Source organism: Panthera tigris, chromosome C2, assembly GCF_018350195.1.
Source record: "Panthera tigris isolate Pti1 chromosome C2, P.tigris_Pti1_mat1.1, whole genome shotgun sequence".
NCBI lineage: Eukaryota > Metazoa > Chordata > Mammalia > Carnivora > Felidae > Panthera > Panthera tigris.
In genome coordinates, this window is record NC_056668.1 from 65410956 (window position 1) to 65424455 (window position 13500).

The 13500-nt window shown below is 36.7% G+C and overlaps 1 protein-coding gene across 4 annotated transcripts in view; it reads right to left on the reverse strand.

Moving 5' to 3' along the window:
- The window catches only part of GSK3B (glycogen synthase kinase 3 beta), a 194140-nt gene extending 180841 nt beyond the window's left edge, over positions 1-13299 (reverse strand). Inside the window, exon 1 of one of the 4 annotated variants that reach the window (XM_042998986.1) lies at positions 12167-13299. In XM_042998986.1, the coding sequence (XP_042854920.1) occupies positions 12167-12254 (88 nt within the window). In that variant the 5' untranslated portion in view covers positions 12255-13299. The remainder of the gene's footprint in view (positions 1-12166) is intronic. The other 3 variants (XM_042998985.1, XM_007098347.3, XM_007098346.3) reach the window with 3 other exon arrangements.
- Between the last annotated feature and the right edge of the window lie 201 nt (positions 13300-13500).

Consider the following 13500-nt stretch of genomic DNA (forward strand, 5'->3'; position numbering starts at 1 on the left):
CCTGCTCCAATTTTAGAAGCCATGACACACACCCTTTATTTTTTACTTGGCACTCACTTTCCACTACAGTATTATAGAAATATAATACTAGAATATTTCTTCTATCCTTTGAAAGTACATAGACACTCTTAAATTTTTCTAAAACCTAACAAGAGGTAAATATATATAACATTAAAGTCTCAAATGTCTCTAAACAAAGGTTATCCCTGATATTCAACTGAATTGAAATAGAACTATGCTCTGTTCAAAAAAAAAAAAAAAAAAAAAATCTTTGTGGGTCCCTGTGTGACTCCAAAAAAAAAAAAAGAACTATGCTCTGTTCTTTAGTAACTCCTCCTGGACTTCAAGAACGGCATACCAAACAATTGTTACTTACAGAGAAAATAAATCAATCTCTTCCATGTCTAAAAATCATGCCCCAAGCCAGGCAAGCATTTCACAATTAACACAGTGAGTCACAACAGAGGCAGATACCATGTTGATCAGTAGAATCCAAATTATTATTGTGACAACATGATTTCTCAAAACCAAATACAAACAGCCAAACTTCACAGCTATTTAAGAGGTTGGATCATTTAGCAAGATAGCCCATATTGTTTATTAAAATTTCTCAACTCTCTGGGAAAGCTCTTGAACTGATATAACAATACATACTATTAGACCAAACAAATATGATCTTAGAGAAGAAAAAGAAGTCCTGTAAAAATTAAAGTTTTCATAAATTCCCACAATACAATTACAATCCATGACGAAAGGGCCTGTTAATATTTACTCTATCTCCTGCAGAATAAGCTACTTGGTGAAAATTTTAAAATTAATTTGTCAGATTTCATTGATCTACATCTTCTCTTCTATCCTCACCCACTCCAAATAAATTCCCAGAAGGTTTGAGGGTACTGTAGGAGCTGGACAGGTTCAAGGTTTTAAAGGTACTATGCTCACCAACCAGTGTGACCTAGCATTCAAGTTCTTTCATTCATTCAGCTGCCCATCCAAAAAGTTCAGAGCCACTCAGTTGCTAAGCACATAGTATAAAGTGTCTACATCTGTGTCTTTTTCCTTTCCCTGGTATTACGCCTTCATTTTTAAACAAAAATTCCTATTTGACTTTATAAATTAATTTCTTATATCAAAACTTTAATGTTTCTATAAATATCAGTGATAGTTTGGTGACCTGGAAACTCTATACCGTATAACTACCATATATGGTATACACATAACTACCGTGATAAATTGCCTTCAACTCAAACATATATATTAAGTGACCCAATTTAAAAGGCACTGTGCTCCACATTACAGTAAATACAAAGGTTAAGTAAAATGCTCCTTTTACTGTACCAGAACTTAAAATCCCCTAGGGTGAGACAAAACAAGTTACCCAGAACGCAAGGCAGAATGTAAGAAGGGTGACAGAGAGTGCTACAGGAGTTACATGCAAGCGAATTTCATGCCTTGCGGGGGGTAAGGCATGGAAGAGTAAGTGGTTGGGGTGGCATCTGAAACCCTGAAAGCTGAGTAGGTCTCTGAAACAGCAAGGAGAAAGAATGTATGACAAAGAAGATTTACACTAATAAGATTCCACTGGGATCAGGGACAATCATGGCAATGACAATATTTAACAAACATACCAGTAAGAATTTCCATATACAATTTAACAGTTGTGCTAAAATATGGGGAAAAACTCATTGCCTCCTATAGCAAGCACCTTTCTGAAGAACATAAATGTCTCAACCTCTTTTAATGTGGTATAAAATTTCAAAATTAACTGAAGACATGACTAAAAACAAAACAAAGCAATAAGACAAATCAATGAAGTGTTTTTAAACCACATACATCTTATCTGTTCCTTGAAAATAAACAGACTATATGATTAAAACAGATTGACAACAGTGTTACACAATAACATAATTCTTGTACAAAACTCTAAAGCTACATTGTCCAATACAATAACCAGTAGCAACATGTGGCTACTGAGCACAAAATATGGTTACTTCAAATTAGGATGTGCTATAAGTATAAAATACCCACTAGGCTGTGAAGATTCAGCACCAAGAAAAAAAAAAAGAAAAAGAAAAAGAATGTAATATATCTTATTAGTAAATTTTATATTGATTACATATTCAAATAATATTTTTGATACACTGGGTTATTTAACAATATTAAAATTAAATTCACCTATATTTATTTACTCTTTTTAATGTGGCTCCTAGAAAATTTTATATTACATATATGACTCACACTTGTGGCTTGCACTATATTTCTATTGAAAAGCTCTGGTTTAAACAATTGCTTAACATTAGTTCATTAATTAGTCTGTACTTGGCTTTAGGTTATTGCTTCATGTCGGCATGGCAATCACTTGATCATAATGATAGAAGGTAACCGCCCAACATCTATGCCTCAGTGTCTAGATACTGAAAAGATGAGACACATGCCAGAAAAGTATGTCGGCCTAACTACTGTTTTGGAGCAAATGTGTAAAAAAACAACCAACTAACAACTTTTCTGGATACATTTACCAAGCAGTTAATTTTGGAGGCACTGCTGGCTGATGTCAGAGATTGTTAAAGGAGTATTCAGCAATACAAAGAAATGGAATGCAGGGAAATACAAGAGTGGACCCTGAAGAGTAATGACGTCAGAATGACAGCTGCATAGCAGGACCCAGAGAACAACCAAGCTTGATGTCAGCAATAAGATGAGGACTCTAGGAAAGGACATTCCAGGAAAATAACAGACGGTGGGGCAGAATCTAGAGAATGCCTGATAAAGTTTGAAGTGGGGGTTGGGGGACAGAAGCAAAATTATGATCATTGCAAACAGGGCAAGAAAAATAATATGTCAACAATGAACTGTAAAAGAAAAAAAATAAAAGTGAATGGAATGTGACTGCCAGTTTGGAAACAATTTGATAGTTCCTTAAAATATTAGTTACCAGTTACAATACAACCTAGCAATTCCACTCGTAGGTATATACCCAAAAGATACAAAAATATATATCCACACAAAAACTTGTTCACAAATGTTCACAGAAGTATTATACTAGCCAAAAAGTAGGTAACAATCCACATGCCCATCAGTTGATGAATGGATAAACAAATGATGGCATTTCCATACAATGGAATATTATTCAAAAATAAAAAGGAATGAAGTACTGATAAATGCCAGAACACAGATGAACTTAGAAGACATTATATGAAGTAAAAGAAGCCAGTCACAAAAAGTCACATACTATATACCATTCATATGAAATGTTGAGAATAGGCAAATCCATAGACAGAAAGTAGGTAAGAGATGGGAGGAAGGAGAATGTGGGCAATGATTACTAATGGGTACTGGGTTTCTTTTTGGGGTGACAAAAGCGTGTTAAAATTAAATTGTGGTGATAGTTTCACTACTCTATGGACATACTAAAAACCACTGTGCATTTTAAATGAATGAATTTTATGGTATGTGAATTATGTCTCAATGAAATCATTTTTAAAAGGCTTATGTGATCATTGTACACTACTTGCTCCTGCTAAGAATACTGCTTAGTGTCTAGATACTGAGTATTAATCATTGAGTAATAATTTAAATAATTATTTAACTGAAAATAATGGTATAACTATATTACTATGATAGCAAAAGGGCGGTTAGGATGAGAATAAATAATATCCAAATAATGAGAAAATAACAATATCAAAAAGTAATTTTAATAGCCAAAAGTATGCTAATTAAAAATAAGACAGAAACTTATACGGGAAAACAGCCATCACAGTTTTAAGGTTGCCTGTGAGAAACAGAAATGAGAAAGAGAAGACTGACTTCCATAATAAGACTTTCTGCATGATTTGATTTCTTTGGATCATATGAATATATTATTTTATAAAAATTAAAAATTTTTTAAAATAGACTAAAGAGTGCTTGGTTTAGAAGCAGAATGAAACCGTGCGCTCTTAAAGAGGTAAAAGGCACAGGCTTCATTGACACTGACGCACTCTGCGCCTCTGATCTCTCAAGAGAACAGGTTTTTCTCACCTACGATGTTAGAAAAATGGAAAGTTAAAGGAAAAAGTAAATGTTCCTTTGTGTTTTTCTTTACCACGACAAACTACTTCCAGCAAAAAAGATAATACCTACTTGACACTACAGATCATTTCTCAAATACAACAAGAGTAGGAAATATTTTAAATGTGATAGTGTTCACTGGTTATGACTATTAGCATTTTACCTCTTATTGCCAAGAGAAGCACTCTCTCATCTTTCCACTTACTCCCCATCTAACTCACGTTTGGAAAAAATAAGGGTTTAGTAACCTACTAGGATGGAAAACAACAGCAATTTTCTAGAATCATTGATTTAAATTTTATTTTAATTCTAACATTCTTATGCTAAAGCCTGTGTTCATTTAGGTGTATACACACAAAGTATAATTCCATAAGAGAAATAACCAGTAAAGAATCAAAATATCTACAGGATACTTAAGAAACTGGAATGTTGACAGTCCCCAGGAAAGGGAACTGGTAGTTAAAAAGCAGGAATAAGGCAAAGACATCACCAAGAATCTTGAAAATCTTGAATTATATGAGTAAATTCTAACTTTTAAAGCAAAATATGTAAATAAGACAAGCACGTAATTGTCCATCATATGGCATGCAATTAATAGTGGTTATTACTATTTATTACATAAATATGACACACACACATATATATACATATAATTACAAACTATTATTGAAACCCTACCAACTCAAAGCTTCCCCCTTCCCTTCAGAGTTTAATGAACAGAATGTGAAAACTGAAATTCCGATCGGACAGCTAATGCACCTGCAACACTGGCAGTATGAAGCCAGGCATAACTCCAGCATCTCAAATTCTTCAGATGTTGCCTCTTAAAAATCTAGAAGTAGCAATTTGACTCAGCTCAATAACTTCAACACAAGTCATGAAGAAAGTGGTTAATCAATTAAAAAGAATTAACTGACTTTATGGAATAAGGGGAAGTAGAAGGAGTCACATTGTTAAGAGATAGGTTAACCTTCCTTGGAAAGAAATCTAAAACACCCAACCTTTTTAGTTATGTTAGCCAATTAAGCCTGTAAGAATTTCTTAGATTTCCAAAAGAGAAAAAAGTACTTTGCCATGATTGTCCTTTTTCTTCAGATCCACAATTAAGATAGTGACCTTTTCAATTCTCATTAATAGGTCTTAACTGTGTTAGTAAAGTTACTCTCTAACAGCTAATCATAATTCATAAGAAAGCTTAAGTAACTGTATGCAGTGCCTTAACTAGAAGATAGCTTCACAGTTATAATGTAACTAATGTCCAATAAACACTTAACTGGTTGTATACACATAAAATCAAATACATATATACACACACACACATTTTCATGAAGTTTGCTGCCAACTATTAAAAGGAGGAAGAGAACACAACACTTCACACCCTATAGAAAGAAAGAAATAATCCTTAAGAATGGATAATTGAGAATCACATTCCAATATTACCTGGAAATATAAATACACCAGATTTACCTACAAACAATCAGTACTTCTCAATAAAAAACAGTTCTCTGAACATTAAAAAAAAAAAATCAATACTACTTATTTTTCTTTTTTGGCTGGCATTAGCCCGAATATCTCCATTTTCATATTTGTCTTAAAAAGTTTTCCTGAAATCTTAAAAGCATTTTTTAAGCATTTTTTGAATATAACTATAAATATTTAAGTACTGTATTTGCTACCAGGCACGCCCTGAAACTAATTCAAAAGCAGTACTAATCATGAAAGTCTTATACATACACTGCTAAACTATCAATGAAAGACTATCCTACAAGCAAAAGGCACTCTAGCTTATCTCTGGAATCTGAGTAACAGGCAACAGCAATACAATTCTCTGAAACATATACAATAGAGAGCAACAGCTCTAGAATCAGGATGCCTGGGTTTAAATTCTAGCAAAGCAACTTTTTGCCCAAGTCACCTTGGGTAAATTGCTTCACTTCTCTAAATTTCATTTACCTAACCTATTAAGTGGGGATAATAGTATTAGTTACTCTGTAGAGTTGCTGTAATGATTACAATGAAATACTGCATAAGAGCACATTGGTGGCTCAGTCAGATAAGCACCTGACTTCAGCTCAGGCCATGATCTCATGGTTCGTGAGTTTGAGCCCCACATAAGGCTCTGTGCTGACAGCTCAGGGCCTGGAGCCTGCTTCAAATTCTGTGTCTCCCTCTCTTTCCCCCTCCCCTGCTCACGCCCTGTCTCTGTCTCTCAAAAATGAATAAACATGTTTAAAAAAATGAAAATATTGCATATAAAGAATTTGGCAGAATGCTTATTTAGAACATAGTAAACATTCAATAGGCACATCACATGTCAATCACATTATTATTCATGGCCACTTTCTATTAAAGCAACCTATTTATTTTTAGCTTTAAAAGCCAAGGATTTCACATGACATAATTAATGATAAAACACTAATATTAGTGCTCTATACCAGTGTTACTAATATTTTTGCCTGCCTGCCTACCTACCTCTCTGACTTTAGGGCCTATAAGTGCATTTAAATTTCATCACCATCTAAAATACAAGTTTCTAGAAAAACAGTTCCTTTTCAATCAGAAATGTTTACTTTTTATTATTAATTCAAAGGATAATCAAGAAATTAACAACCCCAGAATATGTTGACAAGGGAACATATTAAGGGTTCATCTTTTGTGCCACTGTTGGCTATGGTACCCTGGAGACAAAAGGAAAAGTTGATTTGGCAGAATTAACTACAAAACAACAAAATACATCATTACCTCAATCTGATCAAACCAAAACGCTTCTAAGAAAACTATTCGATAAGAAAATGTAAGACTCAACTATTTACAAAGTTTTAACTTGCATACCCTTTGAAAGTAGACCTTTCTCACCAAAACATAAACAAGAGTGGGAAGGGGGACTGTAAACTAAAAACCCAAATCTACAAAGTTTTATCTTTATATTTTTTTATACCAGAATAAGTACATTACAGACAAAAATATATATTGAAATAATTTACAGAATGCCTATTATGTACTGTGTATTAACTCATTTTTTAAAACAACAAACGTCCCTTCTTAAAATCAATTTAATGGTAAGAAACTTTTGGAAAAGCAAACTGCTCCTTTAATTCTACTGTCAGTTTTTCTTTGTACTATTCACACAGGTCTTTATATGAATATACATTTCTATATTACATTCAACCAATTTCAAAGGCATTTCTTATAACCAAGGAAGATTTGTACAATCCAAAATAGGAGCAAAGACTGTAACCTCTACTTTAAAACCAGTAAACCATAAAAATACTATCCTTGAAATCATTCAAAATTCCCTTTGAACCACACTCCCCCATCCAAAAGTATGCTAGAAAAAGAGGCTAAACGTTCCAACAAATTCATTTACTTATGGTGATTATGCTCTTAGTAGAAGAGGATCTGGGAAATCAGGTTGGTCCTGTTAATACCAGCATGTACTCCAGCACACACGCCTGCTCTGTCCGTCCATTCTCCATTGTAGGGTGGAGTATCACAAGAGACAGCAGACTTATAGCCTGCCTGACCCCATCCCTATCGCACAATCCCATGAGTCTTATTATAAAATATGAAATAGTAGCATCAGGGTCAGCATATGCCTGTTTCACAGCATTCTCTTTACACACAAAAACACAGCACGTGCAGTCTCAGAATCTGCTGCTGACACCAAGCTTCCCCAGCCTTGCTGTTTCTCCAAAACAGTATCTCACATCTGCAACTTAAGTCCAAAACAAGGAGCAGACAGCACAGGGTACAAGAACTGATTTTCTATGAACTATACCAGTGATATGAATGTCACCTCATTTTCTCAATGTCATTCACAATCAGCCATTAATTGATGTGTGAATCTCTTGGTTCCCTTGAAGTTTGGTCCTAGTATCTGTGCCTTATAGTCATTTCACAATAGCATTCTACAGATGCATGCATCAAGAGAGCATGCAATTCTTAGATGAAAGTCTTAGTGTTTGGAAAACTCTGGAAAGATCTGGTTGGGAAAGGAATGAAAATTTAATGAAAGTAAAGTTCTAGCTTTCAGTCTCATACACAAGCTCTCTTCCATGTAAACATGGATGATTTAGAAATTGCCTAATTCTGATAACCTAATTTTTAAATGTCACAAGATTACACTCCCTTGGGAATACAGTAACTCTAGGTTGCCACGTAATCTTTGGTTTAATACTATACGACTAAATACTGCACAATATACAACTTCTATTAATTATTCTTTGACTAAAAAAAAAAAAAACCTGACCTAATTAAGAGATACTCACGTATTTTCCTCTTTCCAAACGTTATACTTAAGCATTAAGCCTACCCAATTAGTTAAATTTGTGCCAAGAGTATACCAAAAGCATTTGTTACTAATATTTTAAACAAAACCACCACAGATAGTCCCTTTCCTTCTCTTTTTTGAGTAAAATATCACGTAATTCTACAGAAGGAATTGTATAGCTATTAACGTTTATTTAATAACACTTGAGTCTGTATGTGAACAAAAAAGAAACACTGGTTTCACCATAGTAAGTAAACAGCAATATTTCAAATATACAATTTAAATACATGATTTAAACTTAGGATGCATGCTTAACTCAACCAAAAAGGCAAAAAGCATTTTGTTGTAAAGTCAACTTTTAATTTCTACTGAAGCCTTCACAAACCAAGTAAAGGCTGCTATTATTACTATTATTATCATTATTTTAAATGCAAGGTTTACCTAAGAATAATCATTATTTATGAAAAACAGGTTTTAAGCATGTTCCAAAGACTAAATTAAAGGCTAGTTAAAATACCTATTTTTACGTCACAGTTTAGTCCAAAAAATATTTCCATTGTTTTCCAACAAATTACCATGGAACTATTATAACTAGGGTCAAGTGTGAGGCTTTTGAATCTACATAAAAAATTACTCTCTTTTTTAAGACTTCAATAGAAAGTATTTAAATTAAAACCCTTAGTTTATTGCTCTAAAAAATAAATCCAACATTTTTAGGGGAAGAAAAGTTAGAAACTGTGCAATTAATAGGCTGTAAAGTTAAATATCATTGCCAGTAACCAAATGCTGCCTGAACTTCAAGGGAACTTACTATACATTAAATTATTAAAAAGTGAACTCATCTACCCTCTCATCAAGGCACTTTCTCAACTTTCCCATTACAATCGGCAATATAACTCAGCAGGTCAAGTCTTCCAGACCAACAACATCAGAATTTATTTTTAACTCCTGACTCCTTCCCAAATATTCCCCTTCGATCCAATCCAAAGTCCTGCCAGTTCCTCATTCACACCATCTCTCAAACGTGTTATTTTCATACCATTTTCACATTTTATTTTATATTTTCTCATGATTCACAACATCCCCTACTATCTCCCTAAAAGGGCTCCAATGTCTACTGTAAGTCATTAATTCAGCTGCCCAAATCATGTTCAAATATCTCGTTCAACAACCTAACTCTAACAACCCTAAACTCTCTTGAATCTCAACCAAACTCTTACAGGCCCCCTCTGCCCTCCATCAGCTATCAAAAACACATTTCCCAAATTCTATCTGTTCTTATTTTCCCATTTAAGACCCTTTAATTCAGATTTACCAACTTGCTTTTTAAGTACAAAAATTATCTACCTGCCATACAAAAAAATACCATCTCTGCGCCTCTGCCCATTCCTTCCACCTAGAATCCCTTATGCTTCTCTATAAATTCAAGTGGCTGCCTCCTTTAACACCTGTCTTAAAAACCCATCTCTGCAGGAAGTCTTTCCTCTCCAACCAAGATGCTTTACCCCTGTAGTCTTCATCCCTCTGAACAAAGCATTCTATTTGTATTCATAATCTTGCAGTCACCATGCCATTGTTTTCCTACTTTTTCCCATCAACTGCCTCTACAACTAAACGATAAGCTTTTGAATCCAAGGACTTCAATTTCTTTATGTATCTCTCTTTTGAACAGCGGTTCCTTAGAACAGTAGCACTGTAACAAATGTTTAATGATTCCCCTTTCTTCTAAACTGTCCTTAAAGTCAAGTGGTCAAAAACACACTGAACTCCAATTTTTTAAATGTTAAGTTAAACTATATGGTAATAGAAAATTAAACACTTTAACCTACACACTTTACAAGAGTTACTCCATCCTCCATCAACATCCACGCTACCAAGAATTAAGGAGTCATTTTCGAAGAAAATCCCGAAAACAAAATGAAAAGTCCAAAAATTTAACATTATAAGCTATTCTATTTTGAGCTCTGAAATTGATCTAATAAAATAATTACCTAAAACTGATTTTTAGTGGATTTTAAACTACACTACCAAGATGAAAAACATACAAACACTCCAGTATCACAAGAGGCTCTTAAGTAGCTATTATAAGATCTGCCTCATCATAGCTGAAAATTACCCCAGAATTTTAAAATATTCCTTTCAAATGACCCCATGAAGTGCTTAGAAAGCTTGATTCTTCCCTGAAAAATGCATCATCAGCTCCCCTGCTCACATACCCTGCATTCTGCACTAGTCACAAAAGTAAATAAATAATAAATAAATAACTTTTAAAAATAATCTGCCATTCAGCTACTACCTTAGACTACCCTGGTTCAGGCAAGTCCAAAAGCCAACATGAATTTAAACCCTGAGTTCAATTAAAAGTGATAATTTTATGTTCCTTAAGGATATAATAAATTTCACATAGGAGCATTTACAGATTTTTTAAAAATCTCAGTTCTTCAGTTCTCTCCTTCTAGGCAACAAAATGGGTTTTCTTTGCCCTCATCTTGTCCCCCTCTTGAGGAATAAGGAAACAATGTAGATATTTTTGTCAAATTCTGGAAGTATGGTTTAAATAAGCTATCACTAAATATGGTTCCACATCCTGGAACACTGGAACTTACTATACCAAACACCTCAAGAACATAGACTTTTTAGCACAAATCTAGGACAAAAGTACAGTCCGGAAACAACCCTGAACACAAGCTCAAAACTATACCAAACACCTCAAGAACATAGACTTTTTAGCACAAATCTAGGACAAAAGTACAGTCCGGAAACAACCCTGAACACAAGCTCAAATATCTCTATTATATCCAGGACCACAGCCTTCAGCAAAACCCATGACAGAAAGGTCTAAATCCATATTCTCATAACTAAACCCATAGTTTTATCTAAATGTGACAGGAAACCAATGCAAGAGTATTTTAAATCGTCCTAGGAAGGGACCCCTGACTTCTAGCTCATTTAACAAGGGCTGAATGCAATGACACCCCAAAACTGAACTTGATGAGTCAGTGACAATTAACATTCAACGTAGTATTTGGCAACACGACAATATAAACCTCAATCAAAACCTGGACCTACTTCCAAGTTACCTTTGGATCAAATGTAAATTACATAGTGGTAAATTGGTAATGTCAAAACGAGAAGGTTAAAAAAACATTAAATCACGTATTCAATTTAAAACAATGCCTGAAGAGATACTACTACTACTAAGTCTCTACCAGCTCCTACGGACCTTTTCTAAAGGGAGAACTCCATGCTCGCCTACAAACCTGAATGGTAACTGAATTAAGTTCATCTCTGGATTAAGAACAAACACTTTGTAGTCACACAGGCAAGAAACAATTGTTAGGAGACTGTGACATTTAGTGTTTCTAGGAAGTATACAAAACTATGGTAACACCTAAGACCTGAACTAACTAAGATACATGCCTCTTTCCAAAAGACATATACTCCACAAATGTACAAAATGAATGGAATCAAGTCTTGACCTTCTCTTTATTCAAAAAGATGAGCAAGTAAACACTCATCACTACTTTAACATGGAAATACTCAAGCACTTGATAAAGCGGACTACCGGCAGCACAAAAAGTATAAGAAAAGAAAACATGTTTCAAACTAAATCATCCAAATAAAAAGCATATTCTCTCAATTCAAGGTTAATGAGACCAGGGGAGGGGGTAAGGGAGGAGAAAAGAGGGAGCAGCCTTATCCTTGACTGAAGACAGGTTTTTTGCCCTTTTCCATTACCTCTGATTATTATATCAGGAAGTCTGATATTTTAAGATCCTGGTTATTAAAGGTTTCTTACCCTAAGGATGAGGTGAAGTAGGGGTGTAAAATAAAATCAATACTCACTGCTAACTTTCATGCTGCCAAAAGCTGAAGGCTGCTGCACTGGCTTGCAGCTCTCCGCAAAGGAGGTGGTTCTGGGCCGCCCTGACATGATCACTCTCTTCCCGAATCACCCTCTTTTCCTTCCTTCCTCCTTTTCTTCCTTTTGTTTTATGTTGGGGTGTTAGGTTAATGATAAATGCAGCATTAAGTTCTTCCACAAGAAGGAAAAAAAAATAGACTTCTTCCTCTTGGCTTTTCACTCCTTTTGTACAGCTATAAAAAAACAAGCGATGTTTCTCCTTCAAGACAAATCAGTATGGATATTTAACATATAGATGATTTGGGACTGGGAAAAAAATACAGTTCTTTCCCCTCCCTTTCCTTGGAGGGGAAAAAGGGAGGGGAGAATCTTAAAAAATATATATCACGTGAAACGGGGGCAAATACTTGATTGAAAATAAGTACTTTGAATATTATAATTTCCTCGGGGATTTTTTTTCCGAGTCAATGAAGAAGGGAAGCGGCGGAAGGATCACGAGTCTCACGCTTGAAAAGAAGGGGGGATGGGAAGGAGGGAGAGGGAGGGGGGCGGCTCGGAGATGCGACGGGAAACGCTGCGGCTCCGGCAGCGGCGGGATCCGGCGGGCTGACGGCGGGGGCCCGGCGAACTGGAGGGCGGCGGAGTCTCGAGTCAGTCAGAGGCGGGCGGTGGCGGCGGCTCCTCTTCTCATTGCGCCAGGAGCAGCTGCAGGCGGCGGCTGGATCCAGCGGCCATGGCGGCGGCGGTGGCGGAGGCAGCTCCCTTCAGACCCCAGGCAGCGGATCCTCGACTGCTCCCCATACGCCGGGGACATGGGAACCCGGCAACCGCTTCCGTCCCTCGGGGCCCCCTCCCCCGTCCGCGGCACCAGTGCGGCCGCCCTCCCGCCCCTCGCCTCTGCTCGGTGCCGGCTCAGGAAGTGTCCGCGCTTTGCCCCCAGCCCGGAGCCCTGTCAGCGGCTGCGGGGCCGGCTCCTCCTCGCTTCCTTCCTTCCTTTGTCACTCGGCCCGGGCGGCGGCGGCGGCAGCGGCAACAGCAGCACAAGCCTGCATTCGCCCGGGTCGGGGGCTGTTCTGTGTGAGGAGCGCCGTCTGCGCAGCCGCCTAGCTCTTCCCCACTCCCCCTCCCCCCTCCTACTCGTCCTCCGCCTCCTTCCTCCCCCACCCAGCCTTACACCGCCCAGCGCCCCGCCACCCGCGTAACAGGCGTCTGGGAATCGCCGGCCGAGCCCCACTCCCGCCCACTTAGGCTACGGTGCCGAAGCCCGAGCGGAGCCAATCACGGACGTCGATTGTTTGTGGCTCCTCCCGGAAAA